Genomic DNA, 22763 nt, shown 5'->3' with positions numbered 1-22763 from the left:
TTTTCAAGTAATGTGTTTCACTAGATTGAAAATAGAAACTTAGACTGGAAAACTATTTCCCTTCAGCCACTATTCTCCTGTTTATCTACTTTTGTGGTCGTTTAGCTTGAATTTGATAGTTCATCATTATTAGTTGGGTCTTTTCGAAAGTTTTTCAAAAGATGTCTTCAGCTATGGATAAGGCTCTGTTGGCTATGTCCCTAGAAGAGGTTGAAGAAGAAGTACCTTTTGAGATGCCAGATCTACCAGAATACTTATCAGTAGAGAGAAATACTATTAGTTTGATTGGTCGTACGCTTAACCTTCCGTGTCAGCCGATGAAGAATCTGATCCGAGATATGCTAAGGAAGTGGCAAAAATTGGGAAGAATGAGAGGAGTTGCCCTCTCAAATGAAAGATTTCAATTTATTTTCGATTCAGAGCAAGATCTAGTGGAAGTGTTAGCTAAAGGTGCGCATACCTATAATGATTGGTCCATAGTTGTGGATAGATGGTATGAGAACCCTCCGGCGAATTATCTTCAACGCATTCCAATCTGGGTGCAGATTTGGAATCTCCCTGTAAACTACTACACGACAAAAGCAATTACAGCATTGGGAGAGTTGATAGGAGAGGTTTTGGAAGTAGCTTTTGACTCAGATAAACCACAAATCCAGGAGTTTGTTCGGGTCAAAGTGTTGTTTGATGTATCAAGGCCTTTGAGGCGATCAAAAGAACTGAGACTCCCATTTGGAGAGTCTACGGTGGTGAGGTTCCAATACGAGAGAGTCCAAAAACGCTGTTTCGAATGCCAAAGGCTAACCCATGAAAAAGATGTTTGTCCTATCCTGATCAGAAAGCTGGAGGTGGAAGCAGAAGCCAATAAAGAGGCTAAGAGAATTGGTGAGACTGTTGAAAAGAGTCCTAAATCTTTGCTCCTAAAAGAAGAAGACCCTCTGTTTGGGATTCTAAGAGAAGATCAGGTGGGGATTGACCCGGCTACTAGGAGACAAAGGATAGCCATTGATGTACTAGAAGGGATGAGACAATACTTATTGGTCAACAACAATGAGGACTGGCAGATAAAAGCGGATCGTATCAGAAAATCAGTTGGAGAAGCAGAAAGAGATCCGATAGCAAAGAAAACGATCTTAAGGCTAGAGCCGGCTCCAGTGGTACACTCAGACATTAATAAGGAAAAGGGATTAGTCATTAACTTTGAAGGGATGGAAGGAGTGTCTCCGAGTGATAGAAGGATGGAACTGGGCCCCCAAGGGATCATAGAAGTGGAAAGAGTCAGCGATAAAAGAGTAGGGAGGGGTATGAATTTTATCGCGCAGGATTCTAATTCGTTTGGTTCTTTCTTGGCGTTGTCCCAGCCATTCCAAGATGGAGTTACGGGTTTTAGGACTGGGTTCAGTGAACCTAGTTCTTCCGGCTCTAAATCAAAATCAAAAAGAGGCAAACCAAGAAACAGACCACCATCAAGGATCAGAAAACTGAAAACAAAAGACAATACCAAACCTAGAGATCAGCCACAACCTCAGTTGGATTTGACTCAACATGCAAATGAGAAGAGAAAAGCAGAAGGTGGAGGAACAAGCACTGCAAAATATCTAAAGCTTAATCCTCCTAAGGTGATCCCAAAGGAGGGATCGCCCAAAGCGTAATGAGCATAGTGAGTTGGAATTGCCAAGGCTTGGGACGGTCTCAAAACTTTGTGATTCCTAGGCTCAAGGAGATGCGTAAAAAGCATTTCCCTAAGATCGTGTTCCTGATGGAGACGATGCAGAGTAGAGATAATCTAGTAGATTTACAGTGTTTGTTGGGGTATGATAGAATTCTCACGGTGGATCCTATTGGGAAAGCTGGAGGTTTAGCTATGTTTTGGAAAAGTAGTGTTCAAATGGATGTCTTGTATGAGGATAAAAACATAATTGATGCACAAGTGCAGTTTGGTGCATCAAATTTTTTTCTCTCGTGTATATATGGAGCTCTGGAGTACAATAATAGTAAAAAGGTTTGGGAAAGACTGAGTCGATTTGGAGTGGGAAGAAAGGATAGATGGTGTATGATAGGCGATTTCAATGCTATCTTACATAATGGAGAAAAGATTGGAGGACCGAGAAGGGGGGAAAATATTTTTAAACCTTTTGCAGAGATGCTAGAAATGTGTGCTATGGAGGAATTACCCAGTACTGGCAACAAGTTTACGTGGGGAGGAAGAAGAGGAGATTACTGGTTACAGAGCAGATTGGACAGGGCATTTGTTAATAAAGAATGGTTTGAGTATTTTCCAGCGTCAAATCAAGCTTTTTAGGATATGAGAGGTTCAAACCACCGGCCTGTGTTGGTTAAGTTGGTACAGTCTCAAGAAACATATAAAGGCCAGTTCCAGTTTGATAAAAGATTTCTACATAAAGCAACTGTAAGGAAAGCAATTGTAAAAGCCTGGAAGCCGGGGTTAATCAGAGGAGGATTCTCAGTCTCGCAACGCCTCAGAGATTGCCGTAAGGCTCTTAGCTCATGGAAAAAAGAAAATTATGTGAATTATAGAGATAAGATTCTCCAATGTGAGGTTGCTCTGGAGAGAGTGCAATCAGAGAGATGACCAAATCTGCAACAGGTCCACATCATTAAACGAGAACTGGCAAAAGCATATAGAGCAGAAGAGACTTACTGGAGACTACGAAGTAGGCATAAATGGCTGAGAGCGGATAATCGAAATTCAAAATTCTTTCATGGATCAGTAAAAGGGAACAAAGAAAGGAAACAGATAGAACAACTTAGAGATGTTCATGGGGTACTAAAAAATTCTGAAGCAGCCAAGGGTGAAGTGGCAGTTGACTACTTTAGTAACTTGTTTAAATCCTCAAATCCACAGAGCTTTCATAGGTGGTTTTCTGATTTCCCGGCTAAAGTGTTGAATGAGATGAATGAAAATCTTATGGCCAAAGTCTCCTCAGCTGAGATCAGATAAGCAATGTTCTCCATTGATCCCACTAAGACACGGGTCCGGATGGCATGTCGGCCCTGTTCTTTCAAAAGAATTGGCAGATAGTAGGTAAGGAGGTCACAAAGGAGATACAAGATTTCTTTGAACCAGGTCGGTTTCCGGCAGAATGGAACCATACCTACCTTTGTCTGATCCCAAAGGTACACCACCCGATTGACATGAGTGATCTAAGACCGATAAGCTTATGTTCAGTTCTCTACAAAACCATTTCAAAGATCCTAGTATCCAGGATGCAAGATATCCTCCCGCTCATAGTGTCAAAAAACCAGTCAGCGTTTGTGTCGGAGAGATTGATTACGGATAATATACTGGTGGTTCATGAAGCTGTCCATTGTTTAAATTCCAACCCGGTCATCTCTTCTCAGTTTATGGGGGTGAAGACAGACATGTCTAAAGCGTATGACCGATTGGAGTAGAGCAACCTGAGGGCATTACTGACAGCAATGGGGTTTCACACAAAATGGATCGGTTGGATTATGAATTGTGTGACAACTGTCACTTTTTCATTGTTAATCAATGATCAACCTCATGGGATGATAACGCCACAGAGAGGACTAAGACAAGGTGATCCACTCTCTCCGTTTCTTTTTGTCTCATGTACCAAAGGACTCACCCATCTGCTTAACAAGGGGCAGAGAGAAGATAAGTTTCAGGGTATAAAGTTTCATCTAGAAGGACCAAAAGTTCATCATCTCTTATTTGCAAATGATAGCTTATTTATGTGCAGATCAAACTTGGAACAATGTGGGTTCTTGATGGAAACTTTAAGTAAGTATGGAGCGGCTACTGGACAATCAATAAACCTGAGTAAGTCTTCAATCACTTTCGGGTCCAAAATAAATCCTCTGATCAAAAGTAGCATACAGAACCGAATGGGGATCATGAAAGAAGGGGGAGCAGGGAAGTATTTAGGTCTCTCAGAGTGTTTTAGTGGATCCAAGATTGATCTGATGAATTACCTTAAGGATAGGGTCAATGCAAAGACTTCAGGTTAGTTTTCTAGGTTCATATCCCAAGGGGGAAAGGAAGTATTGCTAAAGTCAGTAGCTCTCTCCATGCCGGTTTTCGCTATGTCTTGCTTTAAGTTACCCAAAAAAACTTGTGAGAATCTTTCTAGTGTAATGGCTGATTTTTGGTGGAGCAATTCGGAGCATGCAAGAAAGATACACTGGCTAAGCTGGGAAAAATTGTGCCTTCTTAAAGAGGAAGGAGGTTTGAGATTCAGAGATGTTCAAACTTTTAACCAAAGACTCTTAGCAAAGCAAGCGTGGAGGATACTACAAGTCCCAGACTATCTTTTTACCTAGATCATGAAAAGCAGGTATTTTCCCTCCACAGACTTTTTATCTGCTCCTCTGGGACCTAGACCTTCGTTTGCATGGCGTCGTATCTTGTATGGAAGAGATTTACAGTGAAAGGCCTAGTGAAAAACATTGGAAATGGAAAGACATTCAGGGTTTGGTTAGATAATTGGATTGATGATGAGGGTTTGCGCCCCCCTTGGAGAAGAAACCCGGTCTTTAATACTGATCTAAGAATTGCTGATCTTATTGATAGAGACACTAGAGATTGGGATGTAGAAGCCCTGGATTTCCTTTCTTACCGCAGGATGTCGAGAGAATTAAAAAGTTAAAACCGGTCTCAGAGATAGAAGATTTCTATTCTTGGAAGTTTAATAAGAGTGGAGATTTTTCGGTCAAGTCGGCATACTGGTTGGCGTCCCAGACTTTAAACTCGGCAATCAGGGTGGAAGCAAACAGTTTGCCCTCCACAAATCCCCTAAAAGCACAAGTTTGAAGTGTTCAAACAGACCCGAAGATAAAGATCTTCCTCTGGAAAGTATTATGTGGAGCTTTACCGGTAGTGAATGCTTTAAATGGTAGAGGACTGAGAATAGACAACACCTGCCAAATTTGTGGAGGAGAAGACGAGACGATTAACCATGTTCTGTTTACTTGTTCTTTATCCAGACAGGTATAGGCTGAATCAGGAATCCCTTCCCCGGAGTTAGGTTTTCATAATGGTTCTGTTTTCTCTAACATTCATTACTTCCTATCAAATATGAAAAATCCTCTGTGGCCTGAGGAACTAAGAAAAACTTTTCCTTGGGTTATGTGGAAAATTTGGAAGAATCGGAATTTGGTGGCCTTTAAAGGGAAGAACTTTACTCCACAAGAGTCGATCATAAAAAGTAAAGAGGATTGGAGAGAATGGGTCGATGCTCAGAAGGACTCCGATGAGGAGGAAGAGGATGAAGTGAGTGAGGAAGTAAGACAACTGAGAGACAGAAGTGATATTGGCACAGAGGAAAGATGGATGGAAACGTCCGCCTATAATATGGAAGAAATGCAATATTGGCATCTCCTGGTCAAATAGAAATAGATTGTTGGGGGCAGCATGGGTTCTATGGGACCAGGAAGGTAATGTGTTGATGCATAGCAGAAGAGCCATGGCTAATGTGCATGATAAAATGGAAGCTCAACTCAGAGGAGTTCTGTGGGCTATTGAGAGCATGATAAGCCATAGGATCGAGTATGTTATTTTTGGTTTACAAGATCAGGTGTTAGTACAAGTGGTAACTAAGCCTGCGTCGTGGCCTTCATTTCGATACCAATCAAATGAGATAGGTCGACTGTTGGGATGTTTTAAGGGTAGTAAATTCTTTTTGGAAAACTTATTTTCAAACAGAAGGGCTCTTATGATAGCGCAGATTGTCACTCAAGATTGTAGATTGTAGTCATATGTGGCATTAAGACATCCAAGGTGGTTACATCACTTGTTTGTGGAAGAGAAGACGTTGTCCTCTGATTGAATTTCAATTTTTAATGGCTTTAATAGTATTAGCCATTTTTGTATAGGTCTGCACTGCATTACAGAGTCGGACTTAAGAATTTAAGTTTTTCTGGGTTGGTGATGGATAATTGGACTGTATTTGTGGTTTGCACGGTTTGTAAATGGAGGTATCATCCTTTCTTATTAATATAATACTAGTTGACAAAAAAAAAAAAAAGAATAAATTGAATGGACTAGTAGTTGTACAACATAAAAAGGGACTTCTTCTGATGCGGATACTGTTTTTTTTTCTTATGTAGTAGTATCATTTACGAGGTTAAGTTTTGTTATAATAAGAGAAGATTATTGAACGTAATGTTAGAAACTGTCCAAAAGCAGAAAATAATATTCTTATCAGCCAATTCATAATGACCTTGTTGCCATTGTAACTTATTGGTAAATTAACTTACTCAAACATTTAAGGTAAAACATTTCAGATTCTATATATTCTCTCTGTCCCAAAAAGATTGGTATTTAGAAATTTTTACACATTTTAAAAATACAATAATTATTTAGGTCATGATTGGTGACCCACTTTTAAGACTTTAAAACAACCAATTTTTTGCCAATCAAACTTTTTTGGCTTTTAATTGTTTAAAAGTTTTAAAAGTCATTTTTTGTTGTCTTCTTTGTTTTCCCTATTTTTTTTAAACGACAAAACACAGACTTTAAAATTAAATAATTTTTAAATCATTCTTTTTTTTTTCACCTTTTTATATTTAAAAGCTATTCAAAAGTATATATAAATATTTTATATATTTTATTTTTATAAATTAATTATTCTCATTTTTTCTCTTTCTTTTAAGACCCATTTCAATAATAAATTTTATTTTTACATCATCATCACTAATAATACTATAAAAGAGTTTATGAAATACATCATTAATAAGAAATAACATTCAAACAATACATGGAAGGTGTCCGTGATGAGATTGGTAATGCTATGTGGACTAGTCGTCACTAGTTTTTTTTTGTTGCATTATTTAAAATTTAATAAGTTAATAAATTGATGTCTACAACTTCAATTATTTATTTATTATTCTTATAGTTGTTTGTTTTTAAATAGTTTTCAAACAAAATTTCATATTTGATTGATTTATATTTTTAAAAATTTTAATTTATCATTAATAAAATTTATTTTGTCATTAAGATTTTATTAAATTAATTTCTGACATAATATGTATTTATTATTAATACTTATAATAATAATAAAAATAACAGCTACAACTTTAAAAGTTGTTAGTAAACAATCAGATTTTAACAGTTAAAGTTTCTACAGTCAAAGCATCAACAGCCAAATTCTCTGCAACTAAAATTTTAAAGTCAAAGTTCTTACAGCCATAAGTAACAATCATTACCAATCAGGGCCTTAGTTAAATATATTTTTTCTTTGACTAACGAGATATTATTTAATTTAAAACCAATAACAATTCAAAAATTTAAATATTTTCAATGATTACTTCTTGAAGTTTACAAAATATTAACTTTAATTAATTCATAATTGTAGAAAATCAATCTTTGTGAGACAAAAAATATCCCAAAACATCAATATTTGTGGGACAGAAGGAGTAGATCGTAACCTTAGACCATCTCTTGCTCATAATTAAACTAATTATATAATTTATATTAAATTAATCAAAGCAACCCACTAACAACTTTAATAAAATCACCCAACTACAGAACTCTATCAAGTTGCTTAATCATTAAAACCAAAATGCCATATTACACAATTTGATTATTTGCTTTATAAGATGAATGAATTGATCATCATCACTCGATGAGGGCTGGTTGAAGAAACTATTAATGGACTAAAGAGTGTTAGATGAAGTTAACTGTTCTTCATTGATTCTTCTATAAAAGAAAGAGGTAACACAATTCATATAGCACCTAAAGATCTATTTTTACAAGATTGCATAAACTGAACTATCCAAGAACAAATCAATAAACAAAGATCCAACACTACCATTTACACACAAAAACATGAGTAATCTAAACCGTTTTATTGATGAAAATTTTCTAGAAATTGAATCAGCATCTGAAATTGATGCCAAACCAATGCTTGTCATGAGCTGATGAGCAAACCCAGGTTTCAACTGCAAATACGAACATCTCTTTCCCAATTTCCGAATCCTCTGTCTTTTAAGCTTCTTGCTCACGCTCCTTGGTACAAGCTCATCATCAAGATCATTATAATCATCTTCATCATCAGTATTTTACACAATTTTACTGCAAAATGTTTTTTTTCATACCTTACACTTAGCTTCAAAGTGGACGAGAACAGAAGATGTATTGAGTCAAAGACACCTATAACAAGAAGAATCAGTTTGATGTTTTACCTTTTTGGTTATGAATCTTCTTCATTTTTCAAACCCATAGCATATCTCCAATCTGCACAAAATAGAGAATTAGAAGAAGCTTTCTTAATATATTTTATTTTAAGACTGAATTATAAAAAACAGCCTAATGTGGTAGCGATTTGCTGCAGGGCATCGACTAAGCACAGAAGCAAAACAACATCATATATAAATACAAATGACTTGTGCAAGATCATCATCATCATGTGAAAGGTCTAAATAAGAGTCATCAAATATGTATGATTGCTTCAACAAATATATATAGAATTGTTAAAGAAACTGCCTTTTACTTGACACAAGATCATCGTCATCATGTGAAAGGTCTAAATAAAAGTCTGATAGTGAGACATGACAAGTTTCTTTGCTCAAGGAAACTCAATGGTCAAAGGGAATTCAAAATCAAAACCATGGTTCAGTAAACGCAAATGGATCTAATCACCCAATCAACTAATCAAGATTATATAATTCTCATGTAGATTCTGGTCTCGACTACTTCAATTATAAAGAAACAAGAGCAGCAGTGTGAACCAAATGGTAAAGAGAAGCCGTTTGCCACACCTGAAATAAATAAATAAAAACCTTAACATTATTAGACAAATTCAACAACAAATGCAAAAACCCAGAGAGCTAAATGTCAAAAAAAAGTAATCAAATTTTCGAACAATCAACACAATGTTGAACCATTTAAACAAACTTAAGCTCCATGACAATAGAGAACTCCAACACTCAAACAGACCAATAGCTATCAAGTTCTCCAAGATAACCAACACAACGATCAAAGTAGTAATCTTCAAAACTCACAACATTAAAAGTATCTATACACAAACAACAAAACAATCCATCTCAACCCACAAGATAACATGCATTCACTCAAGATAACAAAGCCAAATCTGTATTAATGTTCAGGTCAATCTTAACCGCCTGTTCCATCAAACATGGTGATTCTTGTTAACAGAGAGCAGCTACCTCAAAAAAGACAATGAGACCACAGTTCATTGGACACAGAGAGTAATATGCACAAGTTTTAAAGATAAACAGCAAGCTAGAGAAGGCTTCTTCTAACATACCCATGGTGGTAAACGATCTTTGGCATCCCAATAAACTTTAATCGTTTTCTCAATCTCCTTCAATGTCTTCCAGTTATCACTAGCCCTACCCCCATTAATTTCAAATGATTATCCCAATGATTAATTTTTATAGTAAACACTCGGCAGCTTTAACATAGGCCTTTACAATTTAAACAGCAGAAGGCATCAGTTTCAATATGAGTGCAAAATACAACAAGTAAATCAACTAAGATCAAGTCGAACACCAATCCTTGAGCTAATCGGAGCCAAGATCGAAACAATTCCCAATAGTTTGACGGATCTAAATCCAACCAAAATCAAATCCGAAGTAACTTCGAATAGTATTCGAGATCCAACACAAGAGCAAGTAGTAGATCCGAGTGTTTATTTACCTTAAATCAGAGGAGAAGATCAAGAGATCGAGGAAGAAACAAGAACCAAGACGATGAGGATCTGTCTCGCTCTCTCTCTTCGAACTCTCTCTTTCTTGTCACTGGAAAGTACAACGGCCAATGAAGAGCTGAAGACGACGAAACAACTCAAAGAGGGGAAAGTGTAAAATTGGTGTCAGAAATCAATTGATTCAAGGGAAGAGAATCGTTGTTTCCGTCAAGAGAGTGAGAGAGAGAGAGAGAGTCTCTTTGATGCAACACTAGTGGAGATGCTCTTAGATGCATTTTCTCATAGCAACCAAACCCGACCAACCATAGAGAAATGATAAAAGGAAAAAAAATAAATAATAATAAAAAGTTGCCTATACGAAGACGAAAGAAATAATGGGCCACCTCTTTGACTGGACCTGTGGCATCGGGATGCTGACGTAAACCCTACTGACTCTTTTTTATCTTCTTCACTCTATTATTTCACAAGTATTTAAATGCTCTCTTTTGGGGTTTTTATTGGCACCACATAATATTTATGATGTGAATATGTGATTATGCACGAGGACGAGGGCTAGAAGGAGAGATCATTAACTAAAGTAACTTGGACACAACTACTCCTAGACTATCTAGCTTATAGCTCTGACTGATTTTGTTTTTCTTTTTGTCCAAAATATCTAATTAGCCCATCTTATGTAACTTCACTGAACGTAGTAGAGTACATAGGCTGTTTTTTTCCCCCTAGTGACGCAGTTAATTAAATTTTCAGGATATTTTCTATACTAAAAGTACCAAATTCAAACAAGATTTCGAATTTAGTCCATCATAGGAGTCAAACTATAGAGAAATTGAAGTAGTAGCATAGTATAATTTTGAAAGAAGAGACCAGGCTTTAAAACCAACTTATATTACGAGGTTTCTTTGTTTTTTTATTAACTGGAGTTTTCATTAGGTATTATTATTTGAAAAAAAATCCAACAATAAACGCAGAAGAAGAGTAAGAGGTTTTTGTTTGTTTTGAAGGGTTTATTAAAAAAGAAAAGAAGAAAAGAAGTGTGTTTCCTTTCACGTGACAAGGCTTGGCCTCTGTAGTTTTGATTGAACAAATGCTTTCGTCCATATCTAACCAAATTTATACACGTGCGAACTCTGATGTCTGACCACTCTCTGACAAATGTATTTACCTAAGTACTTTATTAAATTAACCCTACCATACTACTATTAGAAGTAAAGTAAAAAATAATATCCCAAAGCTAAGCTACGAGTCCGAATAATAATCATTTTCAAGAAAATTGTAGTAGTATTTGGCTTTCGTGTTCACGTGAGCCTGGTGCTACTTATGAGCTTTATGACGTGTCTTTGTTGTGCAGCTCTTCTCACAGAGAGAGAGAGAGAGAGAGAAGACAAAAGGAGAATCATCATCATCAGCAGCTAAGTGCTGACTGCCTACAGAAACAGAACACAACACACACGAAATCATGACTACGATACGATACGATGCCTCTCTCTCTTTTTGCTTACGTGTTGTCTTCTCATTCCATGAACCCCTCTCCCCCTCCCACACACACCTGATCCTGACTTTCGCGCCTCTTTTTTGACTATTTGTTGCTTTCTTACTTTATCAGCTACGTAAGTGTTACTATCTTAATTTTTTACGTTTTACCATTTACCTCTTTAGGTCACTGTGAATATCGCTTTATTTCGATAAGTGTTTTTAAAGATAAAATCAAACTGTAGCTGTTGAGATTCTTGTAATACTTGCAACTGTTGAGATTTCGTTTACTTGACGTCGTGATGATTCTCTACTCCATGTCTCCATCATTAACCAATAAAATTTATCATCGTTATGAAAATAATTATAAAAAGCATCAACAACCAAATGAATTTTCTTGTCTGCTAAGCAGTAGCTGAACCAGAATCTAAGAGGCTCTGACTCTTTAAGGAAAAACAAAAATGTGAATATTTTAAAAATTTGCGAGCTTTTTAGTAGTAATCCCAAAAATCCTTACGAAAGCTTGTATGGATGAAAACATAACAAATATGCTTCTTCTTTGCTTCTGCAACTTCACCTGGTGACTCTAAAAGCCTAAAATAAACAAAGTAAAACGAATATGCCAACAGAGTCAGAGCACTATACACAAGCATATGGGTTTAGATCATACCGTAAACAAGACGGGCTACAGATTTCATTACCTTGACCTGTTCCAGTAGATTTTTGGCACGCTCGTTGGTTTTGAAATGATCGCGAACAGGCTGAGATTTATTTCAGTAACGATAAGCAAAGTGTAGAAACTCATATACATAAAACTAACAACTCGAAGATCAAAGAAAGATTGAAAGGAGCCTAGTTTCAGTGTTACATGATGATTCTAAATTAGTAAATTTACATGATAATAACAATAGCTTGCTCATGTTTGTTGTGAGAAATGGTCATTAATAGAAAGAAGTGTACTTACTTGCAGGGTTATATTCAACGCTTTCATCAAGGCCTTCTTCAGATCCTCAGGATGCAACTCGCCGCTCTCGTAGTCAGAAGCAATGTCTTCAAAGCTTTTGAAGGTCCTGACAGTTGGGAAGAATTTCAAAGATCAGTCTGAGATGTGATTTGCATATCCTATATGTGATTCAGAGATCCAAAAAGTTGCAACCAAGATATTCAGCTACTCACTTGTTACCGCCGTTCTTTTCATTTTCAACTTTGAACTCATCGAATCGTGGCAGAACGATATATTTGATGTATTCAAGACATGGATTGCCTTCCACAGTTCTTGGAGGGCAATAAGCTTTGTTGATCTTCTCATTAACATCAGCCTGGAAGACAAAAGATCAAAACAAAACATGTTAGATACCTACAAAAAACTTTTCTCTGTTTTGTAAGCGTTTATAGCTACTAGTTTACCTCCTCATCTTCCATAAAAATGGCAGATGATGGATCACTTTTGGACATCTTTTCTTGTCCTTGTTGGAGACCAGGAAGCATATCTGAAAAGCCATTAACAAACAGCTAAAGATGATAACAACACCGGCAAAAAAAAAGAAAGAGAAAATGCAAAGAGACATACGGTGGGACAGGATGATGGGTTTATTCTTTCTCTTAATGTCAGCACAGTATTCTCTTGCTAGCATGTTTACCTTCCGCTGATCCATCCCGAGCTGGCAAATATCAGCCTACACAGGTCAAACAAAGTATCAGTAGCAATTATAGAAGTACATATACATATAATCCAAAAATGCCTTTTTAAAGTACCTCGAGTAAGAAAATATCTGCACACTGCATACACGGGTAAAGAATTTGAGCTGCACTCAGCACCTCGGTCTCACTACGTCCCATAATCTGCCCACATCTGTAAAAGATAAAGTGACATATTTCATTCAAATCCATTGTCATTGCTATTATACATGAACCAATCATTGAGAATTAATTACCTCAGGATTCGACGGAGGTTGTTTCTGCGAGCAATGTCCATCACAAGAGGCCAATACTTATTCCCCTTACCATTAATTTCGTCTGATGCCCAAAGAAATGCTACTTTGTCGTTGTTCATCCCACCCGCTTGCCAAATCTCTTTGAAGTATTCTCCAACCACTCTAATTCTCTCCAAGTCACCTCCCAACTTGTTGTTCAACTGAGCAAACCAATCTGCAATCCAAATTTTCACTTGACAACCAGCTGAAGTCAATTTGTTCACATTGGTGACCTTCATCACTCCCTGTTAAGGAAATAGTAAAGTGAAACAATAAAGTTCTCATTCAAAAAAAAAAAAAGCAATATACACATAAAATTAATCAAAACAGAATGGATACTATTAATACAAGTACATGTATCTGTCCTAATGACCTATCTTATCATTCAAACTCTATAATCCTTCAAGATGATGACACAGAATAGATAAACTATTAAACCTCAACAACTCTTAAGCTGCATCTTCAGCCTTGACTAAACATCGCCAAAAAGGCCTAAAAATTGAGAGAATGTCCGCATCAATTATAATTAGACACTCACGATCTCTAAGCAATTTGAAGCAAGCATAACCGAATGATAACCAACCTGCGCAATGTGCATCCTTCCTGATGGTTCAAAACCATCGTAGCAGATTGGAGCAGGCTTCTTTGCTAGAAGATTCTTCAGCTCATCCTCTTGTATGCATTCCTCACCAATACTCCTCACAGTCTGGTATTTCATCTCAGCCTCCTCGCTCATCCTGAATTAATACGTTCAAACCAGCTAAACCAAACGTGCATAATACAATAGGAAAACTCACAAACATATTCGATAACAATGAAGAACTTGAACTAGAGTCTGTGCTTTGTTTTCCTGAGTCGTCTATTTTTAAATGACAGGAGGAACTATTAAGTAACTAAAGCAAGAATTTTTAAATCCAAGTTTCACATAGGAGTCACAAACAAACCAAATTCATTCATCTTGAACACTACTAAGTCATTCATCTTCTCAGACACTAAGCAACAAAACATGAAAGTAGAATAGGAGATAAAAAGAATCCACTACATGATTACTTACTGTAATCCAGCGGCTAAGGAAGATGCTGTGTTTGATGTGTTGACGGAAAGAGACTCCTTCTCTGTGGATGGAGCTGTCGGGGTGACCCTGACAGACAATAAATACAGGAATTACACTAGATTTTTGGTTATAAAAAGTTTGATTAATGAGAGGCGTTGCTGAAGTATTGAAATCTGCGTATGCTTCTTGCTCCATAATTTTGTTACCTGGTGACTTTGTATCCCTAATTAACACATGATAAACAAAAAGGGAGAGTGAAATTCAGAGGCTGCGAAGGAATGTCCAAGCAATTTCTACAAGTAACTGATGAAACTTGAAAAATGAGTGGAAAGATCTGTTACTACCTTGACCTGTTTGAGCAGATTCTTGGCGCGACTGTTGGTTTTGAAATGATCACGAACAGGCTGCAATGTGGGTCAAAGACAGATTAAAATTGTTCAAAACCCTAAAATCAGTGACCTACTTACTTAAAAAGGAGATATTTTTCTATGTTCCACGATGAATTTAGTTGAATCCAAACAAAAGGGTAACATTTAGTTTGAATTTCTGCCAATTGTGTAACTGCATTGTTGCAATAGAAGGAAATACTCACTTGCAGTATCTTATTCAATGCTTTTGTCAGAGCGTCCTTCAGATCCTTAGGGTGCAACTGGCCGCTTTCATAGTCAGCGGCAATGTCTTCAAAGCTTTTGAAAGTCCTGACATTTGAAAAAATGTCCTTTCAAAGGTTAGTAACTTGCATTGCTAAATAAACTGACAAAAGAAACATGTATTCTAAATTTCTGAGAAAATTTGACCAAAGGGAATATATCATGGCAGCCATAAGTATGAAAGTAAACCCAGAAACCGAACACTAAACACAGAAGGTCTAGAAGAACAGGTAAAAGCTCACCTGTTACCGCCATACTTCTCATCTCGTTCAACTGTGAACTCACTGAACCAGGGTAAGATGATGTATTTGACGTATTCTAGGCATGGGTTACCTTCCACAATGTCGGGAGGGCAATAAGCTTTCTTAATCTTCACATTAACTTCAGCCTGGAAGTCAAGATCATTAAACACCCACCACTCAACAACTATACTACTCTCTGTTGGTTATTTGAACTGACTATTTTACCTCTTCATCTTCCATGAAGATGGCAGATGAAGGATCACTCTTCGACATCTTTTTCTGTCCTTGTTGAAGACCAGGAAGCATATCTACGTTACAGATAGAGATTATCAGAAGAACACTTGTAAGGATACACAAAGAGTACAGAAATCAACTAGAAAATGTAGAACATACGGTGGGACAAGATGACGGGTTTGCTTCCCCTCTTAGTGTTATCACAATAGTCTCTCGCTAGCAAATTTACAGTTTGCTGATCCACCCCAAGCTGGCAAATATCAGCCTGCAAAGGTTATGAAAACGTTTCAACAACAATTGTAGAAAAGTCAAAAGGTCGATGCACTTGATATAGATAAATCAGAGCGCAGCTAAACACAGATTGTCAGGGTCCAAAGACGACTAATGAGAGTAAGACTAAACGTGGGAGAAACGTAAACAAAATACATATTAAAGTACCTCGAGGAAGAAAGTATCGGCACACTGCATACATACGTACAGAATATGAGATGCACTCAGCTCCTCAGTTTCACTCAAACCCATAATAGGCATACACCTGATAAGACCAGAAACATACTCATGAACTTCTCATCACCATTCACATAACTGCATAAATAAAACGTGGTGTACCGTTTTATTTGGGCAAGACTATTTCTGCAGGCAATGTCCATCACAAGAGGCCAGTACTCATCCCCCCTAGCATTTATTTCATCGGATGACCATAGAAACTCTACATTCTCAGTGTTCATCCCGGCTGCCTGGAATATCTCCTTATAATAGTCTCCGACAATCCTGATTTTCTTCAAGTCACCTCCTAACTTGTTGTTCATATATGCAAACCAATCTGCAATCCAAATTTTCACTCGGCAACCAGCAGAAGTCAATTTGTTCACATTCAAGATCTTCATCAGTCCCTGCCAAGGTAATAGCAGAGTTAAACGCACTTAGCAGAAGCTTCTCACTTAAAAAAGAAAGAAATATGAAAGAATTCCAAAGCATGCTAAGCAATATAAAACAAGGATATGAGAAAACATTATTTACCTGAGCGATATGCATCCTCCCTGATGGTTCAAAACCGTCGTAGCAAACTGGAGCAGCCTTCTTAGCCAGAAGATCCTTCAGCTCATCATCATGTATGCATTGTTCGCCAACACTTCTGACTACATTGTATCTTTTTTCAACCTCCTCACTTATCCTGAACCAATAAAGATATAATCCGCTAAGCTAACAAGTGCAAATATAAACTGGAAGATTTTCACAAATAAAGTATCTCATTTTATTTTCCTGAGGTTTCTACAGACAAGTGTGAATGGAGAAGGGGAAATCACAAACCAATTCGATGATGAATTGGAGGATGTAAACTAAAGAAGTAAAGATAGTGCCTCTACCCCAGAGTTCTTATCTAAAACATGCGGAAGAAACTAGACAAGAGTTCAACTAAAAATTAAAACTCCAACATTGGCTTCATTCATTTTTTGGATGCTAGAGGCAAGAAAAGTGCAGGCGAAAAAGAGAGAAGAAACTTTACTCTAATCCGGAGGGCAAAGAAGAAGCCTGAGTTTGTGCATTGATGGAAAGAGCCTCCATTTCTGACGATAGAGCTGTTTCTGAAAATCAAAAACACAATAAAATGATACAAATTGTGAAACTTTACGCAGAAGGGCGTCAGCAACACAAAGTTATTTATACAAAGTTGGAAGCTTTAGCATATATATCGATCTGGGCTTTGTGTGTGTTTAGATCGACTTCAATCTAGAAACTGGCATTGACTCCTAAATCTCACAACTCCTATTGTAAAATCTCCCAATATAACCGAACAGAGAAACGAATTCTAGGCAAAGTAAAATAAACATGAATTCGAATAGAAAGATAACTTGAACTGACCTCTGCGATTCTCGTCGGCGTTCGTGTTCACTCCGTGAAAAGACTGAAACCTTGTGGGAAAGAAGAAGAAGAAGAAACAGAGAAGAGAAAACCCTTTGAGCTTTGACTCCAAAAAAAAACGAAAAAAGAAAAAATAAATCAGAACCCGGTTTGATCCGGTTCACTAAAATTCTCGGTTTATTGTGGTTCTTTCTTGCCTTCTTGGTGGCAGCAAAGTTCTCTTTTCAGTTCGGTTTATTTGGATTTAGATATTTCAAGAGTCTCAAGTTTCGTAACAAAGTTGAGTTTTTTGACTAACATGTGTAACGATAGACTAAAACGTAATCTTTTTAATGTTCTAGTATCCTCTAAACTCCCACCAGACAAAAGAAACAACAAAGGACTAATCCCATAAAAAAAAAAAAAAAAAAAAAACACGAAAAATCGAATCCTATATATCTAAAGAGAACTGGTTTTGGCTTCCTGCGATAATTAAAAGAACCCCAAGACCATTTTTACAAATGTATTTCCTCTTGGTCTTTCTTCTTACTGTGGGGGAGCAATGTGGTAAGACATGATATGAACACTTTCATCTTGTGGGGGTTTGGGATTCGTATTGCTGCTGACAAAACCAGAGAAAGATTCAACTTCCGGAGAAGTATATATATTAATATCACGACAACAAGCTCGGTCCATTTTCCACAGCAGTACGAGCTTGTCCGTGGTTATTATTGTTCCCGTGCCTTGACATTTGTATGTCATGAGATACATGTGTTCTCTTTTTTGCATACGGAGCTCCTCTTGCTGCACAATATTGACAGTGCAGCTTATATAAGTTTTCTCAGAGACTTGAAGACAGTTTCCTAGTGCAGACTACAGAAATGGATGTTTTACCTGCAATCTGCTGTGCCCTAAGAATGTTCTGTCGTCTTTTCCACCATATCATTGCACATGCAACGATCAATAATAATGCTAGACTAACACCAAATGCTATCCCAATCTTGGCTCCTGAAGAAAGGTGAGGTCCGCAAGCTGGAAGCCCCGGGATTCCGCAAAGACCTGCATTATCTGTGAAGCTGCAGAGATAAAGAGTGACAGTTACCAGGTAAGTGAGTGGTTTTTTCCCAACAGCATTCTTCAGATGCCAAATCCAAACATTTTAAAGACTGATTGAATATTCTTACTTGAAGCTTGCTCTGTGCAACAGCCTCCCACCTACAGCCGCTGGTACTTTTCCTGACAAAGAGTTTCCATTGAGATTCCTGCAAACACAATTGAAGGTTTTTATATTGCTTGACCATGTGAAATGGACCAAAGAAAGAGCAAAATCAAGAGAAACTGAATAATCTTACAGAATCCGCAGGGAAGTTATTTCTCCTAAGGTTTCAGGGATAGATCCATTAAAGGAATTGTAGGAGAGGTCTCTGCAAAGATACATAAAGATTCAGCTTCAGGGCTCAGAATCGAAATGTAAACGCATTAAGTACTCAAATCAATAAACAAACTGATTACTTACAATACTTCCAAGCTGGTAACACTTCCAAGTGATGCAGGTATTCCTCCTTGAATGCTGTTTTGACTCAAGTTTCTGAAATATGAAAAAGATATTGATCAAGATGCCCTTCACTGTAAGGAGAAATTCAACAAGTTCAGGAACGAAAGTGAATGACATGACAAGTCATCTGCAGTATTAAGAATGTATTGACTTACATGCTCTGAAGATGTTTTAGTTTTGATATGTCGTTTGGTAGGAAACCTTTCAGACCTTGGTTATCAAGATCACTGCAAAAGAAAAACAAGGTTTGTCTATTCAAAAAGCCTGATAAAAGACCAGAAACTCAAAGAGAGATCCTTTAACTCTAAACTAATGAGATACCTAAATAAAAAGAAAGAGTTCATATATCTCTTGACTTATGTAAGTGTTTAGACTTCATATAAACTATATGATTAATGTATATGCACAAAACAAAAGGAACGGAGCTATACAGTCCATCAATGAACCATCGGCTGGTGTTCTTGTCCAGCTGACAATCAGCTCCACTCCATGGATGTTGTGGCGGAACACATGGATCACCATTCCATCCAAACCTTGATGGAAGCGCTAAAGCCTTTTTCATTTTCTGTAACGCACCGACTGTAACATAAAATAGCGAGTAAGTATAAGACGTTTGCGTGCAACTATAATCCAGTGATCCAGAAAGAAAGAATCAAACAACTAGCTTGATATTGAAGAGCTAACTAGAAGAAACTAAGAGGCACACACGTTTAGATAACCAGCATCTATTCAAGTAAAAGAACAGCAATGAAATGACAACCTTACAAGTGAACAAGTGTATCATAAAAAATGTGTACCTTCATCCCGTAATGTTTTAAACTCAGCGGTAATGATCTCAAAGACCTCAATCGCATTGATAATAGCACGACCACCTGCCTTGGGTTGTAGAACGACTGTTAAGGTTTTTCCACTGACAGTCACTGTTGCATTGAGAACAAGTGCTGCATATCTGTCACCACTCATCTTTATGATATCCACATCTTCAAAGAAAGTGTCGCCATTTATCACAACATCAAACACCCTTTTGCCTTCAGCAGTGATTGTAGCATCAATCTCTGCAAAGTGCAACCACACTGAGTACTTTCTGTTTGGTTCCACATCCAGGCTATATGTTAAATCTGGTTGGTCGTCTGTGCTAACCAAAGCTGACTGATATAGTGCTTCTGGATAAAAGTTTGGCGAAACTGAGGCTTTCTTGATGGTATTCTCAGTTGATCTTGGAGAATCAGCGCCTTTACCAAAAGATCTCCTTGGATTCCAAAACCTATCACCACCCCAATGATCCCCTCTGTAATCTTCATCAAACCTTGGCTTACCAGTACCACAAGTCAACCTCGTGGCAGTTCTAAGTATCACTCCTTGGCTCCAACCTTGACCAAAGTTGTAAGCTTTCTCATCAACCTGGGAAATCTCAATACTAAGGATGGCAGGATCACCATGACCTGTACTATGGAAACATATTGTAGCTGTCCCACCCATAAGAAACATGCGAGCCTCAGCGAAGACTTGATCATCTTCACTACTCCAACCGGATTTGAGAGAGGAAATATGAGTCCCTTCAATAGATATGTCAAAGAGAGGCTCTTTGTCGAAGTTAGGTTGATCAACAACTCCAAAGAAGATCCTCACAGAGTAGTGTCCCTTTGGCACTCGGACAATGTTGTAGCAATTGTTTGGACCTTCGGATATAGGGAAATATCGAAGTGTCTTCAATGGAGGAGTTATATAACTAGGAGATGTTGCATTGGCAGGTATGCCTCCAGTGTAGGCAATATCTTTGAACCAAATAGCATAAGTTGGCGGGGTTCGAACATTTTTTCGAGCTCCACAACTAATCCGCAAGGCATATGGAGCTTCAAAAGCAACCCAAAAAAAAACTAAATCATTGGATATTCAACAAAACCAGAAAATGTATCAGTTCATATTTATTAGAAACATAGTAAAAACCTTTCCTTTGATGCTCGAGCTTATAAAACAGGTCAATGTATGATAAAAATAGTACCAGACGCAGATCAAATATGCTCTCAAATACATGTTTCAAGAAACATCAACTCGTAAATCTTGAGGAATCAAGAATTTTCGAAAATCGTTGATGTCAGTTGAAAGAGAATTAGAGAGCTGGTGTGAATCCAATTTTACAAAGTCAGTATTGATCGGGAAAGAAGAAGCGGTGGAAAGCAAAAGGACAGAGTAGAGTAATACAAGTGAAATGCAAATCAAGATTTCGATTCAAGAAAAGAAGATAGTTGCCAAAAATGAAGTAAAGTGAGAGCTGCCAAGAATCTGGGAAAAAACAACGAACCTGGTCGAGCTGAAGAAGAGGGAAGACCAAATGAGAAAATAAAAAGACATGCGAGGATAAATCGAAGCATCTTTTGTTTGATCTCTATACAAGAAGAATCCCAAAACTATCTTGCTCCTCTTCTCTCACACACACGAATCTCTCTCTCTCTCTCTCTCTCTCTCTCTCTCTCTCTATCTGCAAGAGTCTCTCATTTGGCCATTTTAGCACTGACTTATTAACTTTATTTGGTTCGTTTGTTTTGTTTTCCTTTTCGGTAAGACTGAGGGAAGAGAGAGAGAGAGCAGAAGAAGCAAGGGGACGTGAGTGCAGGTAAAAAAAAGCTCCGCTACTGAAAAAATATATTTAATCTTATTTAATGCTCCCACCTCTTTATTTTTCTTATAATTTTGTTATTTTTAATTTAGTTTTCTTTGTATTTTTTCTTCTGGATGGAGTATTAATAAGAGAGGAATAATCAAATGTTTTGATGCGCACATAAGTTATCGTAGTTACTAGTCAAAGTGTGTAATCCGACAGCTTAAAATGTGCTGTAGCGTTAATATCACCAACAGTTGGATTGATTGATCGATCTTACGCTTTGGCAATATCGTCCACAAGTTTGTGCATGCCTTATTTCCTATAGCTAGCCCTCCTTTCGTGTCTAACTAAATTTTAAACAGTCTTAATTTTTTTTATGAGAATGTTGTAAGTTAAATACTCTTTTTTTTTTTTCCTTAAGTGAACTAATCTATAGTAATGTTTAAGCGGCCTAATTGACCATATTTATAAGATCTTATAAAACCACTAAGCCTAAACTCATTTGTTGTTGATATGGGGTCAACTATATATTGGGTCTCATTACACTTCATCAAAGCAAACAAAATTTGCTCATTCTAGTAAGGGGGCCATTGGAAAAGTATATACTAAACCACTAATATACCACAAAAGTTATGTAAATCTTCGTGAGATCTAGATAATTTAGAACGGTCAGTCTAGTTTTTTACTCAGCATGAATTAGTTAAGATGTGGAAAACAAGGTCTGAAAATTTAGAGACAAAACCTAACTACTTGCTAATGCTATAACATCGATCTAATCCTGGAATCACCAACGTCCCCACAAACGTCCTAACTCGTAATCGTGATCACACCTACATATCTCCATCACCGGAATTTAGAAAGATTAATTCAAACCAATCTTCATACGTTACAAAGTGTAAGAAAACAAAAAACCATCTTTGTCGAATATTAGAATTTTCTTAACTTTAACAATATATTTGTACGCTAAATGACGAGTAAAGAAGAACGAAAATATTCAATGAAAAAAAAAGACGAAAATATAAAAAATAAAAAATAAATTTATTACATTATATTCTACGTAAACGGTTCAATTTCACCAAAATATAGATGAATGCTTCATTTCACCATTAGTTAATATGAATGTTTTAAATGGAGAAGTACCATTTTTGTGTGTTCGGATGAATTTTAGTAAAAAAAAAAGACGATATATATATATATATATATATTCTAGAAAAACTGTGATTATAAGATGTACCAAATTTATGGATATAAACTTTCGAGTTGTGGTGGTGTTAAAAAAAAAACACACTCTGGAGTTGTGGAGTTAAGACCAAAAAAGAAAAAACTATGGATATGAAATTGTGGAGTCGGTGGAGGTAGTCTTTTGTAGTTGTTGCAATTAATAGTAGTTCATTGGAACAAATTAGTGCTTTGTGATATTTAAACATTAGTTTAAGAACGGTTTTGTTTGTAATGTTTGGTGGGACGACAACGAAATCGTCACGTGACGAA

General features: G+C 36.9%; 2 protein-coding genes and 1 long non-coding RNA gene across 4 annotated transcripts; all 3 read right to left on the bottom strand.

Annotated features, from left to right (window-relative positions):
• On the bottom strand, window positions 7646–9998 carry LOC104741444. 2 transcript variants are annotated; one of them, XR_760315.2, is made up of 4 exons: window positions 9641–9998; window positions 9249–9408; window positions 8164–8739; window positions 7646–8053 (listed from the first exon to the last, which is right to left on the bottom strand). It is a non-coding gene; the product is annotated as an uncharacterized LOC104741444 (long non-coding RNA). The 2 variants fall into 2 exon arrangements; XR_760316.2 differs by having other exon boundaries at window positions 9249–9333; window positions 9641–9997.
• LOC104741443 (tyrosine--tRNA ligase 2, cytoplasmic) lies at window positions 11443–17247 on the bottom strand. The gene is made up of 21 exons (XM_010462320.2): window positions 17137–17247; window positions 16781–16859; window positions 16294–16447; window positions 15883–16166; window positions 15712–15808; window positions 15433–15538; window positions 15265–15347; window positions 15040–15185; window positions 14740–14845; window positions 14492–14551; window positions 14354–14370; window positions 14148–14234; window positions 13677–13830; window positions 13055–13338; window positions 12876–12972; window positions 12691–12796; window positions 12528–12610; window positions 12297–12439; window positions 12085–12190; window positions 11822–11881; window positions 11443–11714 (listed from the first exon to the last, which is right to left on the bottom strand). The coding sequence occupies exons 2-21, from the start codon at window positions 16837–16839 to the stop codon at window positions 11694–11696; spliced, it is 2253 nt and encodes a 750-aa protein (XP_010460622.1). The 5' UTR covers window positions 16840–16859; window positions 17137–17247; the 3' UTR covers window positions 11443–11693.
• LOC104741442 (putative leucine-rich repeat receptor-like serine/threonine-protein kinase At2g14440) lies at window positions 17440–21286 on the bottom strand. Its single transcript, XM_010462319.2, has 9 exons — window positions 20973–21286; window positions 19468–20523; window positions 19102–19249; window positions 18826–18897; window positions 18632–18703; window positions 18468–18539; window positions 18300–18377; window positions 18010–18191; window positions 17440–17919 (listed from the first exon to the last, which is right to left on the bottom strand). The coding sequence occupies exons 1-9, from the start codon at window positions 21040–21042 to the stop codon at window positions 17789–17791; spliced, it is 1881 nt and encodes a 626-aa protein (XP_010460621.1). The 5' UTR covers window positions 21043–21286; the 3' UTR covers window positions 17440–17788.

The sequence above is a fragment of the Camelina sativa genome, chromosome 14, assembly GCF_000633955.1.
Source record: "Camelina sativa cultivar DH55 chromosome 14, Cs, whole genome shotgun sequence".
NCBI classification, from domain to species: domain Eukaryota; kingdom Viridiplantae; phylum Streptophyta; class Magnoliopsida; order Brassicales; family Brassicaceae; genus Camelina; species Camelina sativa.
The sequence above is the reverse complement of the archived record's forward strand: the minus strand, read 5'-3'. Positions and strand labels throughout refer to the sequence as shown.